General features: G+C 40.7%; 1 protein-coding gene across 7 annotated transcripts in view; it reads left to right on the top strand.

Annotated features, from left to right (window-relative positions):
* Positions 1-27473, top strand: part of LOC109414602 (segmentation protein cap'n'collar) — a 279838-nt gene that overhangs the window by 50750 nt on the left and 201615 nt on the right. For 5 of the 7 annotated variants that reach the window (XM_062847320.1, XM_062847321.1, XM_062847319.1 and 2 more), the window contains exon 3: positions 9298-10246. The exons of the other annotated variants lie outside the window; for them this stretch is intronic. In XM_062847320.1, the coding sequence (XP_062703304.1) occupies positions 9320-10246 (927 nt within the window). In that variant the 5' untranslated portion in view covers positions 9298-9319. The remainder of the gene's footprint in view (positions 1-9297; positions 10247-27473) is intronic. 7 annotated transcript variants of the gene reach the window in all.

Here is a 27473-nt window from a genome sequence, read left to right as displayed (position 1 = left end):
TCCTCTTGGATTTTCTTCTGATATTACAACTGCAACTCCTTCTGGAATCCTTCCAGCTCTTTCACATTGAATTTCTTCCGGAAGTAGTTCATGAATTCGTTCGGAGATTTATCTAAAGAATCATTCGAGAACTGTCATGGTGTTCCTCCATGAACTTCTTCCGAAATTCTTTCAGGGATAATTGCTGTCTGCATTTAAATATCATGTGCGGGGACACAATGAATCCGATGTCAACGGAAACTTTTTGATCCTAGTTCGGCGGTTATAGTGGCTTTTGGAGACACGCACGCACGCAAAACTTCCTGAAAACATAAAAAAACTATTACGAGACTCTGAAGAAACTCCTGGAGGATTCCCGGAGATCTTGAAGAAATCTTTGAAGGAATTCTTTGATGTCCCTGAAGGAATCCTGCAGAGTTCCTGGAGAAACCCCAGATGGAACCTTTTAAGGGATATCAGAAGACTTTTCTTGAAGAATCATAAAAGGGAACTTCTGAAGGAACCTCAAGAAGTATATCAGATAAAACTTCCTTGAGCATTTAGCATCATTCTGCTAAAGAGATGAATTCAGCTTGTTCAAATACCCGGAATTCGAGTTTCTGTCCCTGCACTTGTCAGCATAGTCAGTGCAGCTGCTCAGTCGTGATGCTCCTAGCTTTAACTTGTGGTCTCTAGGTTGCTCCCAAATACTGAAGAACAACTTCGTTCCAGTCTTGCTTACTCGATGCACTAGATTTCTTCTTCTCCTGGTTCCTGGTTGTAGATCGATTCGAACTCCTGTTGTTGTAGCAATCATGTGGTATACCTACGTAAATAATAATGTAATCTGTTACTTCTTCTACAGTCGTCCGCTTGTACAAACATTTATCAGTCCAACAATCAGACTAATTCTGCGAATCTTTATGTTTTCCTTCATCGAACGTAACGCCAGACACCAAACCAGACTTCAGTTGCTTCAAACTAGAAGGAACTCCAAGGACATTCGTGCCCTCTTAATTTCTTCGGATAGACTTTTACGACTATCGTAGATGCCAATTCACACCATCTTTGCTAACATGTGCTTCATAGTCTCTCCGAACAATCTGACCTAGATTAGGAATTTCCGAGTTAAACTTCACATTGTTAACTTCTATGGGAGATTCTCCCGGACAACACTTCGCTGTTATAGCTTGACAACTCCGTCAGATGGCTTCGATCTTCATTGGTGCCTTGTCTGTACTAGACAGTTGCCGATACGTCAATATGTTCTTGTCCTCGGTGAAGTGAACTGAAGCTTCTGAATCTAAGTGCTAGGTATCGCTCTCTAGGTACTAAGTATCGCTCTGTCTTTTTTCGGCAATCCCTCGCGATCTCAATCAGATCCTTCTAGGATTCCTGTTTTTTGAAATTCCTCCGATGAGTCGGACATTGTACTGTAGATGGGCTAGATCACGCCCGAAACCGGTCGACGTAAAGGTAATTTCAATCTTTTCTTGACGGTTGATAGATCTTAAAGTGTTATGCCTTGTCTTATGTCGCGTCTCGTGTGTTTTCTGTAACAGTTCTGGTTTTATAATCTCACCAATAATCGGGATACTCTATGTCTTAGCGCTCTTATCACATCGGCTATATGGGCCCTTTCCTTCAAGGATGCCTCCTTTTGAAATTCTGAGGGTTCCTTCCGGAATTCCTTCTGGGATACCTCAGAATTTTCTTTTAAGATTAACCAGCAGCAGTGAAGAGAATTGTCAGACAAAAAAGGCACAAAACAAGCAACAAAGAAGGTGCGACGATTACTCTTTATCCCTACTGGTAACAGATTATGACATGATCTCGAAATTTTTTGTTGCAGACAAAACGGAAGCTGAATTTGTTGCGTACTTTTCAAGTCGTGAATAATCAATTATTGCTAACCCAAAGTCGAAACTGTTTGATGATAGAGCTTCACCAGAGTTGCAGTGTTTACCGACTCGAAGTTACCGTTCGAAAATCGCAATGCAAGGCTTAAAAATCTCTAAACTCGTCGTGTACGATGTTAATCCCATTATTTTCAAGTTGGGACAAACTTATGTCGCATGGGTTTGTTTGTCGCAACAAATACAGGTTGCGACATTGTCATTATTGTTGCGCGATGGTTGAATTTTGATTCACTGACCAGCAGTGCTTTCTGAGAATACTCCAAGAGTGCTTTTTGGAATTCCTTCTGTGATTCTTCGAGGAGTTACTTCTAGGATTCCTTTTTCTAAAATTGAGCTCTTTCAAAAATCCCTCCAGAAAATTTTCACTGGGTTCTCTTGGAATTTCCCCAGGATTATATTCTGAGATTGACCAGTACACACCGCACACCGATCAGACTAAAACCTGAGTGTCCTCTGCTGTACGTAGAAGTCGTCTCCATTTGACTCGATCCATGGCTATGAGTCTCCAGTTCCGCACTCGGCAAAGGATCCGCAAATCTTCCGCCAGATTGACCAGTAGCTGCTGCTGAGATTTCTCCAGGAATTCTGTCTAAGATTCGTCAAGAAGCTGATTCGGTTATTTATCAAGGTGTTCCTCGAACATTCATCCAGGTGCTCCTTTTTGGATTCCGCCAGGAGTTCTTTTAAGATTCCATTCTGGATTTCTCCAGGAAATCTTGGAGATTTCCCGATTAACTCCTTTCTGGAATTCTTCATGGATTCCTCCCAATGTCCCTTCTGATATTCCTCCAGTGTTTTATCTCTGAAACTTTCCGAGCCTCCTTCAGAACATCTTTCCTAGATCACTTCAGGAAATAAGGCCGGGATTCCTCTAGAAACATCTCCCAATATTCCTTCAAGTGCTTCTTCGGGGATTCCTTCAGGAATGAAGTCGAATATTGCTTCCGGAGTTCCATCAAAATTCGTCCAGAAATTCCATCCGTGTTTCCTCTAGGAGTTCCTTCCGGGAAGAACTTCTGGATTCTTCCAATTCCCTAGAATCACTAGATAAATCGCAAAAGAAGGTTTGTTGTGAAAAATTTAAGTCATTTCTGCGAAATAGGAAGTTCAAATACAGTTTTGTTTCATTTTTTGTCCACACGGTCCGCAATTCCATTACCTCGAACGATGCTTTCCAGAATGACACTTTTCCCCTCCGAAATGATCCTTCTCCCGGAATGCGATTTCGAAGTATATGTATCTTCCTGCCAGAAGGGGTTCATCCATGAGTACCTTCTGAGATTACACCTTTGCAGATTGTTTAGAAGATTCTTCTGGGATACGTTTAGGAAATCTTCAAGAATTTTTCTCTTCTCATCTCCTAAGAAGGTTTCCCGTAAAGGTTCCCTCTGAGATTTCTCTAAGAATGTTACTTCCTTCAAATTATCTCGTATTGATCTCAAGGATTTCGACATGAAGTTTTCGAAAAAAAGAGGTGTTTATTTTGAACTTCGAGATTTCTCCAGGAGTTCTTTCTGGGATTAACCGCCATGTGTCCTTTTTTAAATTATTTCTAGAGTTTCTGGGCGGATTCCTTCTAAAGCTCCCAGCTATTATAGCTCATTAAGGATCTCATTATGAGTTCTAACCAAAATCCTACTGGATTTCTTGCTGAGTTTTTATCTGGAATTTTCTCTGAGAATCGTCCAGGAGTTCCTAAAAACCTAAAAAAACCCTAGAACGAATCCCTTATGTTTGAATCCGTAAGAGCTTCTGAAGGATTTCTTGGAGGCATCCAAGGTGGTATCTCCAGAAGGAACTTCTTGGAGGAAATCCCAACTGGAATGCCTGAAGGAATCTAATACAGCATTGCTGGAGTAAACGACAGATGGAGTTCTGGAATCATGGTTGGGATACGACTGGGATGGTTTTACTTCGGAATGTTGGCTTTGCAATCTTTTGGGGGAATCGAAAACACTAGTTTATGATTTTTTATTACCTTGACCGAATGAACCCTTAAAAAAGGTCCCATACAGACCGAAACGTCGGGAAAAATCATAAACTAGTGTTTTCGATTCCACCAAAAGACTGCAAAGCCAACATTACGAAGTTCTGGACTCAAATTTGTTGGCTTCGTGGCCGAGCGGTTAGCGGCGTCAGTCGTTTAGGTGTCTCGTAAGCCTCGGAGTGTGGGTTCGATTCCCGCTCCTGCCGGGGAAAACTTTTCGTCAAACGAAAAAATCTCCACTGGGCCTGTGGGTGTAATATGTGTTGTCCGTTGTCGTGTTTGTAATGTTCAGTCTGTGGAGGCCGCAAGGTCGAAGACGGTGTAATTGTCTTTAAAAAAATCCCTTGATAAAGTTCGTGTATGAATCTCCAGGAGGAAGTTCCAGAAGGCATCCGTAGACGTTATTTCTATTAATATTATGATTGTTATCTTTATTAAAGAGATTTGCAGCCCTAGGAAGAGGAATTCCAAGAAAGAATTCATGGAGTAACCTCCATATGAAATTCCTGGAAGAACGTCCAGATGAATTTCTTTGAGGAACTCCCAGAAGGAGTACGATCAGATCTTTGAAAACATTATCTGGCGGAATTTCAAGTTGATAAATTCGAATTAATATTTAGCATAATTGAAAAAATAGAAAAAAAAATCGGTTGAAATCTTTGGAGCTTGCCCTCTGCACCACCATGGATGCTCAGGACTGAAAGTAGTGATCTCTATTGAGAAAGTGGTTGATTTCTCAAACTGTTTGTTGAATGTGTTGAAAACATGGACAAATTGCAAGAATCACTTAGTTCTGGCGGCATGATGGATTTCAACTTACGACTTCCCAGTTCGCTAGACAGGGCGCGTTAACCAGCTGTGCCACAGGCAACGACGAAACACGGAACGCCTAAAATAGTAAGCTTTCACTGTTGTTCGTAGCCACTCTCAGAGGGTGTTGAAGTTATGCATCTAAAAACCATCCAGTCAACCAGTAATCGTATAAGATGTTGCATAAGATGATAAAGTGGAGGCCATATGCGTGCATGCCTCCATTTACTTAGGGGCATGTAAAATGTACGCATATCGCCTCCACTTTAACGTCGTATGCAACATCTTATACGATCACTGGTTGACTGGGCAAATTCTACCGACAGATTCGTTACCTATTCTTTTGCGTAGCTGGTTAACGCACCCTGTCTAGCGAACTGGGAAGTCGTAAGTTCAAATCCCAACAAAACTGCGTGGATTTGTTTCTTGCATTTTTCCATTGAAATATGTCCATTTTCAACACATTTGTACTTGTAAATTCCAGGTTGTATACCCTTTAAGTATGTTGAATAGCATTGGGCAAATCTGGCTGAGACATCGATTTTTGTGAATCGATTCGAATAGGATAAACAGAATCGATTCACCGATTTAATCGAATGCTTTGAATCGATGTTTTCACATGGATTCGATATTATAAAATATTACAAAACTATAAAAAGATTCGTTTGCTGCATATAGTTTAAGTGCATGATATGTGATACTTGTCTAAATATATTCAATATCAAAATTTGAGATTGCACATCGAACATTCCGCAACTCTGATTCGGAAATGGAAGTTGAGACAGTGCACTCTGAAAAATATGAAACTTAATATTTTTGAATCGAAAGAAAAATTCTGAGATCCTGATATTCCCCCAGAACTCAGAGAAGTATTCCCATATAGTTCTGAGAGAAATTCTGCTGGAATCTTTAAGGAGACTCCTCCAGAATTGTGAAAGGAGCTCCTCCAGAATTATGAGAGATTACTTCAGAATGCTGAAAATGATCACACCAGAGTCCTGAGCGACATTATCTGAAAAAAAAACACAAGACTCTTCCGGAATCTTGGTAGAAATTTTCTCTGAATTCTTCCTAGATTTCCTAGATTTCTGAGAAAGATTACTCCATATCTATCAGACGGATTGTCTCAGAGTCTCGAGAGGAATCATGTGATGGATTGTCTCAGAATCCTAAGAGAAGCTTCCCCTTGGGATTCTACCAAAATGTTCCAGAATCCTAAGATGAATTCTCCCAAAATCCTAAGAGGAATTTCAAAAGCGGCTCTTCCACATTCTTGAGATAAATTCATCTAGAATACTGTGAGAGATTCTCACAAAAAAATCGGAATTTTAAGATGAATTTCCCAAGAAACTAAAAAGAAATGAACCAGTATCCTAAAAAGGGGAGCTTTGAACCATAAAAAGGATTACTCCTGAATCGTGAGAAAGGTTCCCTCAAAATACTGGGTAGGATTGCCAAAGAAACCAGAGATATACTGTCACAAAATTCAAGGAGATAGGATTCCCCCAGAATCCTGAGAAGAATTCCTCCAGAATCCTTTTTATTCTTCCATCAGAATACCCTAAAAATCCTGGTTAGAATCCTTTCAAATGATGAGAACAATTCTGTCAGAAACTCGAAAAATATTCCTCAGAACTCTACGAGTGATATCCCCAGAATCCTGAGAGGGGTATGAGGGGTTCTTCCAGATTCTTAAGAGAAATATATTTAGAAAACTATGAAGAATTTATCCGAAAATCTGGAAGAGATTACGAAAACTTCTATGATGGACTCCACCAGTATCTTGTGAAGGATTCACTGGAATTCTGAGAGGTATACCCACATAAAACAGAAAAATTACCGCAGATTCCTGACAGACATCTCCCCACAATCTTTGAAAGGGCTCCCCTAAACACCTGAAAGGGATTGTCCCAGAACTCTGAGAGTGATTATTACACCAGAATCTAAAGAGAATATTCCCATAATCTTGTCAGGGATTCTTTCTGATTACTAAGAGGGACTCTACCAGCATCCTAAAAAGGGGTTTCTGGAAGCAACTGCTCCAGAATACAGAAAACAGAATTCTACTGAGATTCTCGTAGAATGCTGAGAAGGCTTTCTTCTGAATCACATAACCTATACAAGGGATTCTCCAAAATACAAATTTCTCTAGATATTTCTGCCCAGAATCTCGTGAGAGATTCTTCAATTATTTTTAATAATTCTGAAAGAGAATGCCCTAGAATCTTGAAAAATATAGCCCCTGAATCCCAAAGATTTCTCCAGCATCATGGTACAAATTTCTCAGAATCTTGAGAGAAATTTCCCCAGAATCCTGACGGGGATTACCCCAGAAAGCCGAATTTTCAGAGAATCAGAGTACCCGCAGAATACTTAAGGATATTCCCTCAGAATCTTAAAAGGATCTAACGCAGAATCCTGTGAAAGACACCACTAGAATCCGGTAGGGGATTCCTCCAGAATCCTTAGAAATATTCCCACAGAAATCTGAGAGGAATTTCGCCACAATTCTGAGAATGCTGAGTATGATTCTCCAAGAAGTCTGAGAGGAGTTCCTGAGAATGCTGAGATTTTGTCAGAATTCTGAGTGGGATCCTAAGTGAGGATCTTCCAGAATCCTTAAAGGAATAAACCCAGATCATCCAGAAATTTCTTAGAATCTTGAAAGGTATTGCACCGTTGGTAGGTAACCCTGGTAGAAAACCCCCAAAATCCAAAAATAATTCCCTTAGAATCCAGAGATTCCCTAGAACTCTGATAGGTAATCTCATATACATAATACTGCTGAGAAAGATTCCTTCAGAATTTTTAAAGGGGCTCTTCCATAACTTCCATGAATTCTGTGAGAGATTCCTTCAAAATGCTGAAAATTATCACACCAGCATCCTGAGAGACCTTATTCTAGAAAATAGAGAAAGTCTCTTCCAATAGGAATTCTCCCCGAATTCTATTAAGGATTTCCCTAGAACCCTGGGAAAGATTACACAAGTTTACAAAATAAAACGAAAGTCGTGAACTTCTGTCAACGATCAAAATTTTTGAAGCACAATTTAGTGCTGATTTCAAAACCGACCTTCAAAAAATTTTAAGTAGAACAGTTTTTGAGTTTTAGCTCAATATCGAGTTTTGCAACTTTTCAAATTATGTAATTTACTAAAATTCAAATATATTGCGTTTTGTTCAACCAATTTTAAATCTTTTTCCATAAATTAAAAGCCGAATACAATACCATTTGATCATCTGAATACAGGTTTTGCGTCAGATTGATGAAATTCAAGATATTGGGGAGTTTTAGGGACGATCTTCTTAAATTTTAGCAAAATTCCCAATTTTTTTTTGAAAAAATGTATTTTTCCAATAAGAAAAAACCAACTTAAAAATTCTTTCTCGACGTTTATTTGACATGTCATATGTAGGTGAGTTACAGTAAAAATTTCAGCCCAATCGGAGCATTGATTACGGAGAATGAGATGTTTGAAGTGAGCGACTTTGCTTAAAAATAGAACAAAAATCGATTTCAAATCATCAGCCTTGTATGGAAAGTCGAAAAAATTTCCGCCCTACTGTATTTTTTTTCTTTCGCATTTTCGAACTCAGGGCATGATTCTACACCAAAAATGATCATCAGCTTACCGAGTTCAAAAATGCTGTAAACTAGTGTTATTCCTGTTTTCTTAGATGGATTCTCTCAGAATCTTTGATAGAAATTCTTCCCGAATCCTTAGGAATTCCCTCATATTCTCGAGATGAGTTCTCCTTGAATCCTAGAACGGATTGCTTCAGAATTCCGATGAGAAGTTTTTCCTCGGGATTCTCCAAGAATGCTTAAACGGATATACCCGGAACACCCTGGCGGATTCTTCAGAATCCTGCGAGGCATTCTCCTGCAGTATTGAAAGACATCCCGTTAGAATCCTGATAAAGATTGCCTTAGAACCCTGAGAGGGTTTCTCTACATTATTAAGAGAAATTCATCTAGAACCCTGAGAGGAATTCTAAAAAAAAAATCGGAATCCAGAGATGGACTGACCTAGAATCCTGAGAAGGATGCGCTAAACCCTGGAAGGGACTCTAGATCTAGATCATAAGGGGGATTCCTTTAGAACCCTGAGAAAGCTTCACTTTAGACTCCTGGGAGGGATTGACCAAGAAACTTGATATAGAGTTATGTCTCGATTTAGTGGACCCTAGATTATATAGACCCTCGATTTTATGTACATTTTACCTCGATTTTGTTTGAATTTTTTTTAAGTTTAAATTCTACAGTGCATTCTGAAAAAAAAGGAATTTAATATTTTGGGATCGAAAGAAAAATCGAATGTAAAAAATAGATTCAGGTGATTTTTTGGGGCTTCAGCATCGATTCAAAAAATCGATCAATCGGAACAAAAACATCGATGTTGCGAACATCGATTCAAAGTTGCCCAATGCTAATGTTGAACCAAACCTCAACGACTGATTAGAATTTATATGTCATGGTTGAATTTTTATACAACATCTTTTAATAATGGCATCAAATGAAAGAAGAATAGTTCACGTTTTATACATAATCGTGAAAGCATCGTCTTATACTATTATTCGTTATGCTATTGCTCCACAAAGGCACCGTGAACCCAACAACAAAATGATCTCCGGCAAGAAGAACTACGTCGAACAGCTGCTCCACCTGGCTCTGACGCTGAGCCTGCTCCGAGTAGACCCCGAGAACTACCTGGACCTGCAATGGGAGACGCGTCTGGCCGGCACCGGCGTCGGCGGCTGGCAGCTGGAACTGCGAGCCGCACCCCTAACCGACCAGACCTACGTCAACCGGAAAGCCCTGCCGTCGATCATCGAAGACCTGGCCCGGTTCGACACACAGTACAACGTCCCGACGCACTTCGACCTCCAAGCCTACCTGCTCAACATACAGAACTCCAACTCGACGAACCAAACGTCCACGACCAGGGCTTCGTCCCCTGCTCCGGAACCGCCCAACTCTACCTCCTCCGTAACCATTGATCTCCCCACGTTCGAATCGTTCGACACCGAGGACATCTTCCTCAATCCGGACCCCTTCGCCGACAGTTCCTCCATCCTGGAGCAGAACATGGCCGATCTGGAAGACTTCGGCGAAGCCCCCATCAACACGTACGCCCTGGACGCGATCCCGCTGAAAAACGAACCACCACCCATGTTTGAAGACCTGATCCGGTTGCCGTTCGAGCCGAACTTCTTCCAGCAGCACGTTCTCGATCAGGAACTGAACGACTGTGAAGAACTGGAAGAACCCAGCAGTTCCCACCACGAGTGCTGCCAGTCGTGCGATGCCCGTTCGAAACAGAGTGCGGTGAAAGTGAAAGAAGAACCCCTCGGGGAAGAACATGATCCTAAAGTGGAAGGCGCCGAAGCTGCAACGCCGAACAACAACAACAACAACACCAACGTGGTCGTCAAACAGGAACCCAAAGAAGAGTTCTTTCAGATCAAGAAGGAAGAACTGGATTTGGATGATTCTCAGGAGCAGGAAGCGGAAGTGCCGGCTCCGGTGACCGCTGAATTGACTCAGGAGGTAAGTTTCGTTGACATTTTTCTACTTAATAGAATTCGTTAGATTTTTATATATGTGAACACCTAGATCATCAAGTTCAGACGAACACGTGAAACCACTGACTAACTGATAACGATGAAAGCCCTGCAGGGTCCAAAACATAAACACCATTCGCGTCATAATCGTCATCGTCTCTATCAAAGCGGTTATCAAGCGAGCGAGGACGACCGCTTGCCGGCAATCCGTATTGAAAATCTTTCACTTTCACGTGCTAATTTTTCAACTTCAACACACTGTACTGCACTGCTGTGTGGGGCTCGCGGATCGGTTTCTTCGTCGAAAGCGAGCCCGAAATTTATGGCGCTTACCAGTCGCAGTCGCGGTAAGCAGTCAGTCAGTGTCGGATAATGCGATTGCTTGTTATTGTAGCGTATCGAGTGGAAAACAGCCTCAGTCAGTCAGTCAGTCGGTAGTGACCGACCGGCTAGCTAGCCGAAGAAGCGCTCTGGTGTTGGTGCGGTCATTAACACACCACCCGTGTGTCTGGCTGACCAGGGGCTACTACTCCACCACGGTCAGACGGTTCACTGCGCCACACGTTCCTACCTATGTATAGTGAGCAACGATGGGTTGTTTTCAGAGTTGAGTGCTATATGGTAGCTATGTTTTCGAATTGGCGAGTTTTTGATTTCGCCAAATTTTGTGCGTGTTGTGTACCGTAAGCATCTGGCCCAGGCGATATCTGGGGCTGCTTTCGTCTTTTTGTCTGGCGTGTTGTACGCAGTTTGATGGTATGATAAATTTTTGATGCGCCACTTCCGACTGGTCGGCTTCAGTATCGTATATGGGAGGTAGGTTCGTCATCTGGCTTTTTTTTAAATTTGTTAACCCGTAAAAATTAAAAAAAAAAAAAAGTTGTCAATAGCCCATTTCTGAACAGAATTTTACCAACGTTGTTATTTTCAAACGAATTTGAAACACGAGATATAGATTATTTTTTGATCTCTAACGTTATTAGAGCCATCCTCTGAACACCTGTTGTCTTTTTACCAGCAGTTTACATTATTCTTGGATATCTCGAGATAATGTCGGAATCCGTCCTCACAGAACAGGTGATCGAATTTAATCATCATAATCATAATCATAATTTAATCATCTATTTCCTATTGTATTTTCCGTTTAAATCTAGCACCAATACTTAAAAAAGTAAACAATGTTTGTATAGGGTTTCGAACTACTTGGGCACCCGCGTCAATTCCCGGCACCCCACAGCAATACAAATCAAAATATCACTTGCCGCATATTTTCCAAACGCACTTCCGTGGGTAATCATCTTCCGCAACATTTCCGCAACGGGATCCACAGTCAGTTAGCTACACTTTCACTCTGAAGCCGCACAAGTGCTCAAAACAATTATCACACGCAGGCGAGTGCACTTCGGCAGCACAAAGATGGGTGCCGAAGTGATTTCCCATTTGACTTTGCTGGAAGTTCGGCATGGGGCTGGACTAGGTGCAGTAAACTCGTTCAAAATTAACTTTCCGACTGAAAATCTTCACAACAATCACAGTTGACAACAAGTTCACGCAATTAGGTATCTGATTCAGATAGAAGAAGTTGACGAAAACGGTCGTTTCGTTGTAAAATTAGGTGATACACAATTTTGTTTACATGTTGTGCCGGGAATGGGGCAAAAAACCCTATTCAACGGATATATCAGATATCTTGACGACCTGACTGAGGCCAGGCCTTTACTTCAGAGAACCGTAGATTGACAAATATAAAAGTTAATTGTACGCGAAAAAAAATTGTTGGATACAGAAACGAATATCACATCGAACCAGGTGAAGTTACTCAACTAGAATTTTAGAATTTACTGTCAAAACTAAGCTATTCTATTAAGTATATCTTTCTTATTAAAAGTTTCTATTAGAATAAATGGACATAATTTTTACAAGATCTCTCTTTAATAAAAATGAAACTGGACGAAATTTTCTCATAAACATTGGACATACATACCATCTATTTGGATTTTCTTAAAAGCATTTGAAAATTTGTCCAAATAGGGGTGGTTCTGAAATCTAATGCTCGCCCGAAGTATCCATTAAATACGATTATCAATACGCGCAGGCGGCGCACCTAGAGTTTGAACATTTTCCATACAATTAGTAAACGAGCTTCCCTCCACGGGAATATGAACTGTGTAAACTTAATTTGGAAATCGACCGAGTAGGAAGGAAAAATGTGAAAATTTAAAATAAGTCTACGATTTAAACGGCTACGCAGTCTTTTAATATGAGAAAACGAGGTTTATTGTTTGCCCGACGTTTCGACACTGGGGTTTTGTGTCATTATACCGATATTAAAAGACTGCGTAGCCGTTTAAATCGTAGATTAAAATCCTCAGTCGCTCCTCCAGAAGATTTAAAATAAGGTTGCTTTGAACTGTTGTTTAAAACTGTGTATATATAAAAAAAAGAGCAGAACACTACAAATGCATCGTGCTCTACGTTACCCTAAAACTATCAACTATTGCATTACGTACTCCTAAAAACTATTAACAGAACCTTACAAATGCACAAAAACAACACCATAACACATATAACATACATTGTGTCCCGTTACCCAAATAGGTAACGAAGACCAATCCCAGCATGACGATGTTTCATTATTGTTCCATCAGTCAATTCTGTAATCGTATTTTTTTGGGCGGGGTTGCCTTTTGTTCACAGCGCCTGTTCGTTACATAGCTTGTGTTTGGTCTACGAATTTTTAATCCACCCTGATTCGGGCTAAAGTACAAGACCATCTATATTTTGATATCCATGCTACGGGAAGGTTTCCTTGTCTTGTACTGGATCGTTGCCCGAAATGGCTTGAGCGCTACAAATGCTTATTAAAGTTCAGTGGCACATGTTCAAACCGCAGTATAGCATACAAAACAAATTGACAACATGTTCACAACAAATTACAAACGCAACTGCATGCCAAAAAAATCTGAGGGGAAAAGATGCTGCAGATACAGCTAGTTTTAAATAAACATCAGTAAAATATTGGGAGTTTTTAGACATTTAGAGTATTTCCTTGAGTATTTCAGAGTTTTTGGTTGTGTATGCGTTGCCCTTGTGTAAGTTAGGCAGCTTAAATCTCGTCCGGTGTAGTTTCGTGAATGGAAAAGGTAAAATTGGATTCGTGGCATGTTAGAGTATCATTCGTCCTTAGTTAAGCGTACCGTAGGGTCGGTCAACGTTGTATGGGAAAATTTAAAATTGATCAGATTCAATCAGATCAAAGTTTTTAAGATGCCCTTTGGAGGTCCCAAACAACTGTGAAAATGTGAAAATTTGGGCATGATTGATTTAGCGTTTAGCCTATATTTTGCGCATCGTGATTGAAATTTCTATGAGATTTTAGATGGGAAAACATACTTTTTCGTATTTCTCTTGAAAGTTGCTCAAAATTGTCTTAAACCATAGAACCGCTAATATAAAATATAGGATGTGTCGATAAACTTTGTCGAAGACCACAAAGCGATCCGATGCAAAAAAGATATAGGTTACGAGTTCCATCAGTAATCTCATGCTACCATATTCATTAGCGTGGTTCAAAAAATCGTTTTTGCTCCACACCGCTTATTCGATTCCTAACCAGATTCTATGTCTTCACCCAAAATTTGAGCTCATTTGGTTGAAAATTGAGACTGCACAAGCTCTTCAAAGTTTGTATGGGAATTACTATGGGAAAACGATGTTTTTCATTCAATCGACGGTAGCATTTCTCCAAGTGCCCTAGAGGGTTAGTTGACCCTTGGTACTCCTAGGCTACTCTATCAGCTACAACTTTGCCGAAAACCGTATTCAAATCGGACGCCTCATTAATTAGTTATCGAGTTGTATCCAACTGGACAAACATTAAGAGTGATCCTTCAGCTTCCCAGCCGGCAACATTGCTGCATATGGCGCCAAAGATAGCACACTGAAATCATGGCTACTATGTTTCACTGCAAAATGCAGTGATGCCCACCGAATAGTTTATCCATCATGAGTAGAGATTTAGTTTCTGGATAAAAATCGGTAACTAATTAATGAGGCGCCTGATTTGAATGCGGTTTTCGGCAAAGTAGTAGCTGATAGAGTAGCCTAGGATTACCAAGGGTCAACTAACCCTCTAGGGCACTTGGGGAAATGCTACCGTCGATTGAATGAAAAACATCGTTTTCCCATAGTAATTCCCATACAAACTTTGAAGAGCTTGTGCAGTCTCAATTTTCAACCAAATGAGCTCAATTTTTTGGAGAAGGCATATAATCTGGGTAGGAATCGAATAAGCGGTGTGGAGCAAAAACGATTTTTTGAACCACGCTAATATTCATCCTATTCGAAAACAAGCGGCACCGTTCTTTTGGTTTTCATGCGTGCTCACTTCCAACAAAAAAATACAAAAATAAGAAACAACACATACAGCGCTTAAATCCTTTGTTTTTTTGTGGGATAAAAATGGGAGCCACAGGAAGCCACATGCTTAATAAGGGAACCAGTACCCTACTTTTGGAAATTGTGGCCGAAAATTGAGATTTTATTATTACTATTAGTATTTTTGGGCAAAGTTTTTCAGGACATCTGGCGCTATACTTTTATATAATTGGTTACATAATCTCAGAATATTTTTATTCTTTTATAAAAAAAATGTAAAATAATAAATTTTCCCATATAAAATCCCATGCAAATTTTCATCGCGATGCGCAATGTGTAGGCATAACTGATCAGCCTCCAATTTTGTGCATTCCCTCAAAACCCGAAATGGAGTCCTTGATCTGAAAAAACAACCTTTTTGAACCACGCTACGGTTCACCATTCCTATTTGGAAGGGCAGCGCGACAGGCTCGATTATCATTCAACGCCATGAACCCTGCCATACTAATAAAAACTTCTTCCCGAAACAGAGATGATCTTGGTCTCGAATAGTAATGGCATACGAAAAAGCTTTACTTTCCTTCCCAGGAGGTATCAGTAGGTCGGCTCCAGAGGCACCTTCTCCTCCATTTGGGAAATCTGTGCGCCGACGACGTTGTTGGTAAGGACGTGGCCGGTACCATGATTGACTTTTTAAAGTTTGGAGCTTATTTGAAATGTTTCATGATTGTGCGAATGAAATAATCAAAGATTACCTTGGTGATCGCGAAATTTATTCAGTTTAATCCAGTGAAGAGAATTGTCAGACAAAAGAGGCATAAAACAAGCAACAAAGAAGGTGCGACGATTACTCTTTATCCCTACTGGTAACAGATAAATTTTTTGTTGCAGACAAAACGGAAGCTGAATTTGTTGCGTACTTTTCAACTCGTGAATAATCAATTATTGCTAACCCAAAGTCGAAACTGTTTGATGATAGAGCTTCACCAGAGTTGCAGTGTTTACCGACTCGAAGTTACCGTTCGAAAATCGCAATGCAAGGCTTAAAAACCTCTAAACTCGTGATGTACGATGTTAATCCCATTATTTTCAAGTTGAGACAAACTTATGTCGCATGGGTTTGTTTGTCGCAACAAATACAGGTTGCGACATTGTCATTATTGTTGCGCGATGGTTGAATTTTGATTCACTGGTTTAATCAGGTTTATCGGCTGTTCGAGTCCGTATGAAGTTGATCATCAATATTAACTTCTTTTCTCGATCAGCCTAGATAGCTGTGTAGTGTCGGCAGCGATTGTCTCAATTGGCTAAGAATAACACTACGGACCGCCTGTTCCGGTGGTAAGAATCCACCAACAGGTGACCCCTAATTCATGGTGTGATGCGGCTTTATGCTTACCGTGCCTAGGAATGAATGGCTAGGGGGGTCTAATAAAAACCTAACCGCTAACGGAGCCTGTGGAGTACCAGGGCGCCCTCCACAGTATGTAGCCCTTACTGCGCTAACCGGAGCAATGGTGCAGTGGACCTTGTGTTTCTCCGAGACAATCAGCTGCCCTTCTTTAGTCTCACTTGAGGCTAAATAAGGGCGGGATTATGAAGATGTTGTTAATTAGTTTAAATTTTCACCTATATGGTTTCGCATTATGCGATTTACACAGTGTATTCTGTGTATCGTCGCCTTTGGCGTTTTCCAATCGATACCGATTTGGTTTTATTGTTGCTGTTCTTTGTTGTGCTGCTGTTGCGAAGAGTTTAATCTTACCTAGTTTGGGTAGTGGCTACGGTTAGGATAGCTCAGATCAATCTTCAGCATAAAAGAACAGCAACGATCAATCTTTGCAGACTTATGCAAAATGGTACAGCCCAAGTGGCCTTGGTACAAGAACCTTACTTTCGTAAGGGAAATTTCTATCTAGGAAACCTTGTGAACCCGGTGTTTGCCACTTTCAGTAAACATGAAATGGCAAACTCGCGTGTCATGCCTCGAGCCTGTGTGCTTGTCAACAACGCAATAGTTGCTACACTCATCTCTGAACTAACCACCAGAGATGTATGTGCTATCACAATTGATGTATCTGTTGGAAACCTCAACAGGAAATACGTCTATTGTTCTGTGTATTTACCACATGATGAACCATCCCCTACGGATGCTTTCAAACAAGTCATCGCATACTGCACTTCAAAAGGCCTTCCGCTAATTGTTGGCAGTGATGCTAATGCTCACCATATCATCTGGGGCAGCTCAGACATTAACTTGAGAGGCTCCAGTTTGATGGAGTACTTAAGTAGTACAGATCTTGCATTACTTAACATAGGCAACCGCCCAACCTTCATGGTATCTGCTAGAGAGGAAGTGTTAGATATAACGCTTTGCTCTAGCAGAATTAGTCACGAGCTAACCAATTGGCATGTGTCAGATGAAGAATCTTTATCTGACCATCGCTATATCTTTTTTGAACATTTAAATGTTACTTCGCAAACATTGCGTTTCAGGAATCCTCGGTCAACAAACTGGGATCTTTATACTGATTTGGTTGCAGCCAAATTTCATGGATATTCACCATCCATTGACACTCCAAGTGATTTAGATGATGCCGTTGATACTACAACGACCTTCATCATGGAAGCTTTTGAAGAAGCATGCCCTCTACGGTCTGTGAAGATCACAAGAGGAACCCCTTGGTGGAACTCTGATCTGGCGAAACTCAGGAAACAATGTAGAAAGAGTTGGAACAGACGACGTTCGGCTGGTTCGGAGGCTTTCAGGTCGGCTCGCAAGGCCTACAGGAAAGCTCTCCGGTCTGCTGAACGATCCGGCTGGAAAAACCTTTGTACAAATGTTTCCAGCTTGAGTGAAGTCAGTCGGTTAAACAAAATCCTTGCGAAATCTAAGGATTTCCGGGTGAACGAACTTCGTTTGCCAAATGGCGATCTGACTTCCTCTGATGAGGAAGTTCTGGAATGCTTATTCAGCACACACTTCCCTGGATGTGTGGATATTACATCTTCGGATGATCCTGATGTCTTTTCTTGTAGTTATGATTCTTTAGCTTCGGCTCGGAGTATTGTAACTATAGAATCGATTGAGTGGGCTCTTAATAGCTTTGCTCCTTTCAAATCTCCTGGGGCAGATGGGATTTATCCTATTTTGCTTCAGAAGGGATTTGATTATTTCAAACATGTTTTGAAAAAACTACTTGTTTGCAGTTTTGCTACAGGGTATATTCCCAAATCCTGGAGGGATATTACTGTAAAGTTTATTCCGAAAGTGGGTCGTGCGTCGTATGAAGAAGCAAAGAGTTTCAGACCTATCAGTTTGACCTCTTTTCTTCTGAAATGCTTAGAACGCATTGTGGATCATCATATCCGTGATGTTCATCTGGCCAACGTGCCTCTTCATGTGAACCAACATGCCTACCAATCTGGTAAGTCCACTGTGACTCTTTTACACAAGGTTGTTTACGATATCGAGAAAGCATTCGCTCAAAAGCAATCTTGTTTGGGTGTTTTCTTAGATATCGAGGGTGCCTTTGACAACGTGCCTTTCGATGCCATATTGGAAGCCGCACGGAGTCATGGTATATCTCCAATGATTTCCAATTGGATTCACCAAATGCTCAAAAACCGATATCTCTTCTCGACATTGCGTCTAGCAGGGATTAGGAAATTGAGTGTTTGTGGATGCCCCCAAGGGGGAGTCTTATCACCGCTTTTGTGGAATCTCGTAGCAGATACGCTATTGAGGCAACTCAATAATAGCGGTTTTCCTACTTATGGTTTTGCCGACGACTACCTAACATTGTTAGTTGGTATGTGCATCAGCACCCTTTTCGACCTGATGCAAAATGCCCTTCAGGTAGTTGAGGGTTGGTGTCGCCAATATGGCCTTTCGGTTAATCCGAGTAAAACATCTATTGTTCTTTTCACGGAAAGGCGAAACCGTAATGGCGTTCGACCTTTGCGTCTCTTTGATTCTGAAATCGATGTGACTGAACAGGTAAAGTACGTTGGAGTCATTCTTGATTCCAAGCTTTCCTGGACACCTCACATTGAGTTCAGAATCAAGAAAGCTTGTATGGCCTTCGGGCAATGCCGGCGTACTTTTGGTACAACTTGGGGTCTAAAACCCAAGTATATCAAATGGATTTACACAACTGTGGTTCGGCCAATATTGGCTTATGGATGTCTTGTGTGGTGGCAAAAGGGTGAAGTGAGAACGGTCCAATCAAAATTAGGCCATCTCCAAAGGATATGCTTAATGGCGATGTCTGGAGCGTTCTCTTCAACTCCTACGGCAGCGCTAGAAGTTCTCTTTGACGTTGCCCCACTACACATTCATCTCAAACAAGAAGCCCTTTCTTGCACTTACCGGTTACGGGTACTCGGTCTACTAGAGGAAACTCCTGTGAACCGCAGTTCAACACACACCTCGTTGTTTCCACTTTTGGTGAATTGGGACAAAATTGTCCTTGCTCCAAGTGATCTTACAATTGCTTGTAATTTTCCATATAGGACATTTTCCACGAAATTCCCTTCCCGGGAAGAGTGGACATCTGGTTATCTGGAAAGAAGTATTTCAGACGGCATCGTATGTTACACTGATGGCTCCCTTCTCGAAGGTCGAGCAGGTGCTGGTGTTTATTCTCGTGAGCTAAGGCTGTATCAGTCTTATTCACTTGGTAGACACTGTACCGTTTTTCAGGCCGAAATCTTTGCTCTTATGTGCGGAGTGCAATCAGCACTTCAGCAGCACGTAATGGGCAAAGTAATATACTTCTGTTCAGATAGCCAGGCTGCTATTAAAGCACTTGCTTCGGCCAACTCCAGGTCGAAGATAGTTATCGCTTGTCGAACTCAAATCGAGGAGCTGAATTCAGCAAACGCTGTTCACCTTCTATGGGTACCTGGTCATTCTTCCATCGCTGGAAATGAATTGGCTGATGAGTTAGCTCGCTCTGGAGCATCACATGACTTCATTGGCCCTGAGCCAGCTATTCCGATATCGAAGTGTTGGATTAAGCTTCAGATTCACACCTGGGCTGTCACTCAACACAGACAATATTGGAATAGTTTGGAGTCATGTCGTCAAACCAAATTGTATAGTGCTGAGCCATCTCTACGGGTGGCGAAGTATCTAACTAATCTGTCTAAGCAGAATTGCAGCATGCTGGTCAAAGCATTGACTGGCCACTGCCGACTCAGCTATCACATGGCGAATATTCAGCAAGCTGATTCATTTGCCTGTGATAGCTGTGAATCCGATTATGGAACTTCGTATCATTTGATATGTAACTGTCCAGTTTTCGCGCAACTGCGTTTCCGAGTATTCGGTAAACACTTATTAAGTGAAACTGACTTCAGAAACCTGAATCTTCAGGATATTCTGTTGTTCTTAACCCGCTGTGGTAAAGAGCTATAGGCTCTCTTTCGCTTTATGCGTTATTACTTATTACAGTGCCCTTTTCAGGGCGCTGTTTGAACCCATTGTGGTACGCTTGTGCGTTAGTACCCTCTTCCAGGGTATTTTTCCTATTTCCCTACCTGTCCCTATCCCCATCCAAATCCTTTTTCCTTCCTTTTCCCTCAGGTAGATGATGAAATAGGCTGTTATTTTGGCGATGGCACAAATGTCCCAAATGGAGGATAACGTGCCTCTGGAGCCGGCCTTCTGATACCTGATACCGTTCGAAAATCGCAATGCAAGGCTTAAAAACCTCTAAACTCGTGATGTACGATGTTAATCCCATTATTTTCAAGTTGAGACAAACTTATGTCGCATGGGTTTGTTTGTCGCAACAAATACAGGTTGCGACATTGTCATTATTGTTGCGCGATGGTTGAATTTTGATTCACTGGTTTAATCAGTTTACGCTGTTAAGTGAATCCCCCTATTGTCTTTTTTCGCCATTAGCGCTAGTATAGCTGACTCTCAATTTTACCAACAATTAAATACGTGACGAACGCATTGATACTAATGAATTTCTCACCACGCTCATATATTATAGATCTCAATATCAGACCAACGCACGTTACCGTCGCTCAGGCGTAGAAATTATGACACTCACTGCTGTCATCAAGTATGGGCCATAATGAGGGTCAATTAGTCCAGTCTTGTTTGTAGAACAAAAATCCATGCAGTCAAAGCTTCATATTTCATCGTGTGTTTTAAGAAGCGTTCGACCCACTGCTGTTGGATGTTGTTGATACTTTCTGGAACGGTAATGATTTGTTTGAGTTGTGTGTGTCGGCGTTTGTTAAACTATCTTAAAACCAATTAAACTTTAAATGGTTGTTTGGAATGGCCACCACACCCAAAATATTTTTGGCAGTTAAACTGTAAATTTGGCATATTTTACCCGTGGTGATTGCAAAACATTGCTGAAATTTCAGCAATTCGTGTGGACGACTTTTGCCTTGCACGGATGAAAATCAATATGATTTAAAACAAAAGCTTTTGTTATAACATAACCAGTTGTTTTCCATTAAGTTATTTCTTTGTTACATCTATAGAAAGCTGTGATTCACTTTTCGGTTGGGTTCCTATTCTGTTAGGTTGTCCTGTTACCGATTCCCGATTCAAACCAAATTGTTACTCAATTCAACGAACACGGTAGTCTAATGAATCACATGCTTTGTCTCTAAACAAAAATCAAACCTATTTGTTGAATTATTAAATTGTCTGCACTCTCGTCCCAACGGGCTACTCAACTCTACTACTGATACTAGCAAGAGAAGTGAGGCAAAGACCTAATTTCTGTTAAAATAGTATCTGCTTTTCAAAAGTTTTTTTTTTCTAATCAAATTTAATAGTACATTTTTGTGAGAAACTACTGTTATCGTGCAACTCAGTTTGGTATGTTTTCCAACAACAAAAAAAAACAGTTTTCACTCCCAAATATTATTATTCGGTTTTGAAAAACGTTTTCTGTGGGCTAGTTGAATTGGCTGATTGTTTTTGGGATATTTCCAATATATGCATTCTTAATTTTTGAGAATACAGCGAATTAATTTGCTCCTTAATGTTAAGGTGAATGCAGAGGCTTCTCGTACACTTCAACAGTGATTTTTCAAACCGACATTTTCGATATCTTTTCATCCTATCTCTCTTTGCGTTATTGAGCTGTGCATTGAGCAGTGGCGATTCCCTAACCTTAAATCTACCTGTTCAACAAATGTGAATTCTTGATTTCTCTCAACAAATTAGCATGTACATCCGATTCTTTTTTTTTGCACGGGTTGTTTTTCTGTTATAACTCGGTCAATTTTAAATCAATTGACTTGATTTTTCGTACACGGATAGCAGTGACCGTGCCTCCATGCATACACAACTTCATTAGAATCGGTTCAAAGTTGACTGAGTTTATAGCAAAAACTCGACCCGTACAAAAAAAGAATCGGGTGAAATTTGTAGAAAATGACGAGAATAGCCGTTTCCATCCATTTTCAATTTGATTCAGAACTTGAACGCTGCCCAATTACAAGTTTTAGGATCGTTGAACAGGTAAAAAGTGAGGTTGCGAGACGCCACTGGCATTGAGATTTCCAAAGATTTTTTTTAGTTAAAATCCATTGAGAACGGCTACATGTGATGAAGAATGATGGTTTAGTTTGTATTTCCAATTGTTGCACGGCTAAAAAATCTCCAATTGGTGCACACCTCATAAGAATAACATGGAGTGTGCAACTTTAGGCGAGTTTTTAGCCGTGAAATAATTGGAAAATTACCCTACTACAAAAATAGCATGCTTCATTGAAATAAGTATAAAAAATAGGTTTTCGAACAGCCATGGACATCGGCCCTTTTGAACATTTTCATTTACTTCATTTACTTTGGGGCCCTTTGACAATAAGCAAATCATCTACGCCCTAGTACATTGATCCTATGAGCAACTACGGATTAATTTAGGCCCTTTTGAATTAAGCTAATTTTGAATAAAAAGAAGTTAGTTTGCACAGTTCATATATTCTACGTAATTATACAAGAAGGAATTAGATTCAAATCAATCGTAAAGATCATAATAAATCCATAAAACATGCCAAAGGGCCTAAGTAAATTTAAGTTCTAGTCCAACTTGTACCCTTTTACATTAACTTAGGCCCAAACGTAACTATGAATTTCCTTAAGCCCTTTAAAAATTCACCTAAAAAGTCCTGTTAAATGGGTTTTTAGCGTGGGTGACGAAGTGTAACGATAGGTTATGATAGATAACTAAAAATCTCATTTGTTTACATTTTCGACTTAAACGCTTATCACATGTTATACTGGAAATGCAAAAAAAACTTTCTGAGAAGGATTCATTAATAAACGTAAAGGAAAGGTTATAAAAGCCTAAACAATAATGCTGCCTCTTGAGTCGGATTCTTTATAATCCTTCAGTGATATTCTATCAGAAATCTAACAATAAAAAAAAATCTACAGAACCTCTGCCAAAAAGTCTCTTATAATTCCTGCAAACGATTGTCCAAGAATCCCTGTAATGAACTCGCTTAAAATGTTTGCAAGGAGATATCTTATTCTTTTTCACAGAAAGCGTATCACATATTCTCTCAGAATTCTTATCTTGCCCAAGCTTACTTGAGTTTGATTGACCGCCCGGAGATGCCACTGCAGTATCGCCAGACCCCTAGGAATCAATGAGATAGCTGGCAGTGTGTAAGTGTTGATGTTCTTCTATTTTTACACTTTTTTTTATTTTTTTTATAGAATGACGTCTGCTACGTCAAGCTACTAAACAATGTGGGGAAGGGGAGGGATTCGGATGTTTATTCCAAAATTCACTTCTGCTGCTAATTGTAGATCTATTCATTAGCCCTAACCAAATTGTATTTGGTTCAGATTAAAATTAATAAAAAACAAGAAAAATTAAAATTTTGAATCCACAAAAATGCATTGAGAAATGTTGCAAACTGGATCATGTTTCAGAAGAAATTGAGAAAAATTCTACAAAAGATTACTCTTTAAGGCAATTTCTTCAAGTACATTGCTCATTAAGCGACATGTAGGAGGTCAACCATATGAATTATGACGAAACCCAACCTTCCAAACAAGAACATTCCTCACCGCTCGGTCGGCAAAATTTCCGTTCGACCTGGATTCCATATCCTAAAAATAATAACAAAACCGCGGGCAAGGCATTTTAATTGACACAAACCGTCGTCCTTTTACCACACTTACTTGGCGTAAGTGGGTTTCCGACCTGGGTTGTATTTCATCGCCATTTGATATTGCCCTCGCTCGCGAGCAAGCGAGCTGTGCTGCCTTCAAGAAGCGCAATGTAAATAGCTGCATTTTAGAACCGGATAGCTTGCTCGCTGCCTTGTGCGCGAAATTCTCTTTGTCCAAAAAAAGAACGCACGCAGTCGTTCGAACTTCGAAGCGTCGTCGCATTGCATTTTGCCAGGTTGCACTGCCTTTCGTGGGTAAAAATTAAAAAGAAAAACACCCTGACACAGTATAGTGACTAAACCGCGTCGACGATGGCTGATCTCATCAACTGCTGCAACTCCTGTTGCTGCTTCTGGCTTGCGCTTGAACAAACAGATGTATCGCGACGGAAAGGTATATGCAGCGAGAGATGCATCACAGTCACCGGGGGTTCACAGTGGTCTAACTGATATTAAAATGTTGAAACATTAGTCCTGTTCAACGATGCAGGTTGAACTTGCTGGAAGTTGCTGCATCCTGCTGAACGGACGGGTAAGAGCAGGATACAAGAAGCCCGGATAAAAACAAACCATAGGGTGTTTGGTGAAAACCATTCCTGCACCATACAGTGTACCAGTTACAATAAAGTGTATTGTAATGAAATGGTTCGCTAAAAGCTTTCTACATTGTAGCTACTATATATTTACATTAGATTTTTATGTAACAATATATTATACTGTTTTCTTACGTTTGAACCATTCACTTTACCGAAACATTATTTTTCCGAGCATTTTTAATTATTTATTCAGTTTTAGATTTTTTCCGTGCTTTGTTTTGTTGATGTTCGTGACTTTTTTTATGCAAAGGAAAGTAAAGAGAAAAAAGTGAATAAGTTAAAACATCAATTTAAAGTCAATATAAAGTTTAAATAAGTGGTAAACCAGATGTGTTAAGGACTGCCTATCCAAGATATATGGCGGGCTAGGTATGTAGAGTGCGATGAGAGGAATACGAATGTAGGTCAACCCAGAAAGACGCAGGTCAGATTACCGTAAATCAGTGGATGAGTTCAACACTATTCTTTCTGTATTTCCATTTAGGGGAGTTTTATCCTCTTCTCTCATGTGAAATTGCCTTTGACCACAACCGAATTAAATGCGATTGACGAAATTTATCTTTGACGTAGAGCCATCTTTAACATATGGACTGGACTGAACACTGAAATGACTTCTAATATAGGTTGGTCTGCGGGTTCGCTTTTTAACCTAACTTATATTTGAATCGAACTTGACAGTTTTCTCATGAGTTGTTATGTATTTCGAACTTTAGTCAAACTGGAGCCTCAATATTGCAATGACGGTTAAGCACGCTGTAATGATACTTATGTACCTCGTCATCCACTTCATGCAACTATTTACATTAGTGGTCTGATAACACTTAACGCGCTCGGCATAATTCCATCATGCCGCTCAAAGTGTTGCCACAAATAATGCTTAGTTTGCAAAATCCGGTTATCTGACTGGTGGGACATGGGAGCCTAAGCTTCAACTGTTAATGCAATCAGCGACTACTCAGACTTAGACGTGGGCGCCGGTCTAGCGAATACGGTGTCGTGGGTTCGAGTCCCACCAGAACGTGTTTTTTTTTCACAAATTTCATCTCTCAATTTGTCAATTAGCAACATTTCGTGCCTTTTTCCAGTATGTAGTCCTACGTCAAAAAGTTTACATGCATTCTGTGCACTGCGTTGCATTTATTAACATTTTGATCAGGTTCGAACCACTGCAAAAACGGTGGCACGATTGCCACAGCCAATTGCATCTTGTTCCATCGTCAGTTCGCGTCCTTCCAGTCGGCTCCATTCCTTACATGGGGCACGAGCACGACGAGGATGCGATGCGATTTACAATGGACTGGACGTAAACAACCTACTTTTGCCTTTCATCTGGTTGATATATTATTACATCCTTCGCCAGTCGAACGCCGGCCGACTGCATGTTCGCCTTCACCGTGTTCCAAAATTGGTCACACCTTGCCTTGAGCGAGGGGCAGGCAGATCAGATCCTCTCCCATATGGCTCCTCGTCCATCAGTATATTTATCCGTCTGTGACTGCGTGGTCCAGTTTGTGGAGCCGAACAAAGCAGAAAATTAATGGCGCAGTTTGCGAATGGTTAGTAGTAGGTAGCAAAAGTCATGAACCCTTGCGAAAACAGAACGGATGTACCGGTGCAGGGAAAAAAATCCTATCAGAAATAAATTTTCCGATTTTTTTTTGCTACGTTTCGGGAAAACCCTCCCACACAGTGCTCGCGGGACGAGCGCGGATGCTGAGACGCAGCAGGCGGTGGCCGCGACCAGCAATGCAAAAATGCACTCAATAGAATACGTTGACCCTGGCCGAGGGCGTGCGAATGTGAGTGTGTGTAGATGTTTGAGAATTTATCTGGTTGCTTCTCTGTTTGGTTCATTTTTTGAGCCGCGAATCGAGACGATGCGCATCACTGCATTTTCTCGGAACCACGCGAGACGTTGACAATTAACGCGCACGCGGTGCCGTTGGCTATTTACGTTCAAAGGCAATCGATTTACTTTTAAATTTTCCTCAAACTTTTCCCCGCTTGCGCGCTTTGTTTTGTGGTGCGGTGTTAGCAGCACACTCGAAATGTCACATCTGGCCTTGGCTGACTGCGCGCGACGCGATATTGGGACTTGTCGGTAAACAAAGAAAACGCTGGGCCGTGCGTCGAACACAACAACCGTTTGACGCCTACTTTGCGTGTCGCAGGGCGCTTTCCGCGCGCCACGTCCGCGGGCCGCTCATCAGCTGAGCAGCGCTAGGCCAAAAGGCAGTTTGAACTAAAAACTGAAAATTTTCTCACGCCCACTCACACGAGCGAAACGCTAGGTACCTAGTACTTAAAGGCATGGGACAACGGTCAATAAACAACGGCGAAACGAGGTGGAAAACAACCTAATGCGGGAGAAATAGATGAGTCATATTGACGGTGATGTCGCAGCTGGGCTAAACTGGCGTGATTTTGGTGATTAGGAGCAGGGATGGTTTGCTCTTTTCTAATTTTCGTTGCTCATTTGATAATTGCTTATTAAGAGTTGGAATCAGTGTCCAATTTAGGGAAGCCAGGGCACCGAGTCCCCACATTTTAGGGGCCCCACAAAATTTCACTTCACGAAAAACAATGTGTAGTAAGAAAAAAATAAATAGTGCAAGAAACTTCTCTTGACTTGATTATTGTCATAAGAATTTCATATTACTGTCTACTTGCAATATGTATGTGAAATGTTGTGATTTTTTTGAGAAAGACTGCAAATATTTGTTAAGCTATTTATGAAGTTTCAAATTTTTCCTCCAAAACATATGACCAGTTATTTTTATTTGTACAATTCCTCAAGATAACTTATCGAAAATCCTGAAGAAAGCCTACGACTAAATTCTGAAAGAACTACAATACTGTAGTGAACAGTCTACAATGATTGATGATTGGGAACAGAATGACTTTATTTGACAATGATATCCTAGCTTGCCCTAATTGCTACGCCTACTTCAACGGAAACGGAAATAACCAACGTACTTGATGAACACGCTACTATAATTCGGCCATCCTGAAAAAGACTTCGACCCGAAGTGCATTGTTATAAATCATTAGGAATCCAACGTTTTAAATTAC

This window comes from Aedes albopictus, chromosome 1, assembly GCF_035046485.1.
Source record: "Aedes albopictus strain Foshan chromosome 1, AalbF5, whole genome shotgun sequence".
Classification (NCBI taxonomy): Eukaryota; Metazoa; Arthropoda; class Insecta; order Diptera; family Culicidae; genus Aedes; species Aedes albopictus.
Note: the sequence above shows the minus strand (reverse complement) of the source record. Positions and strands in the feature narration are given on the sequence as shown.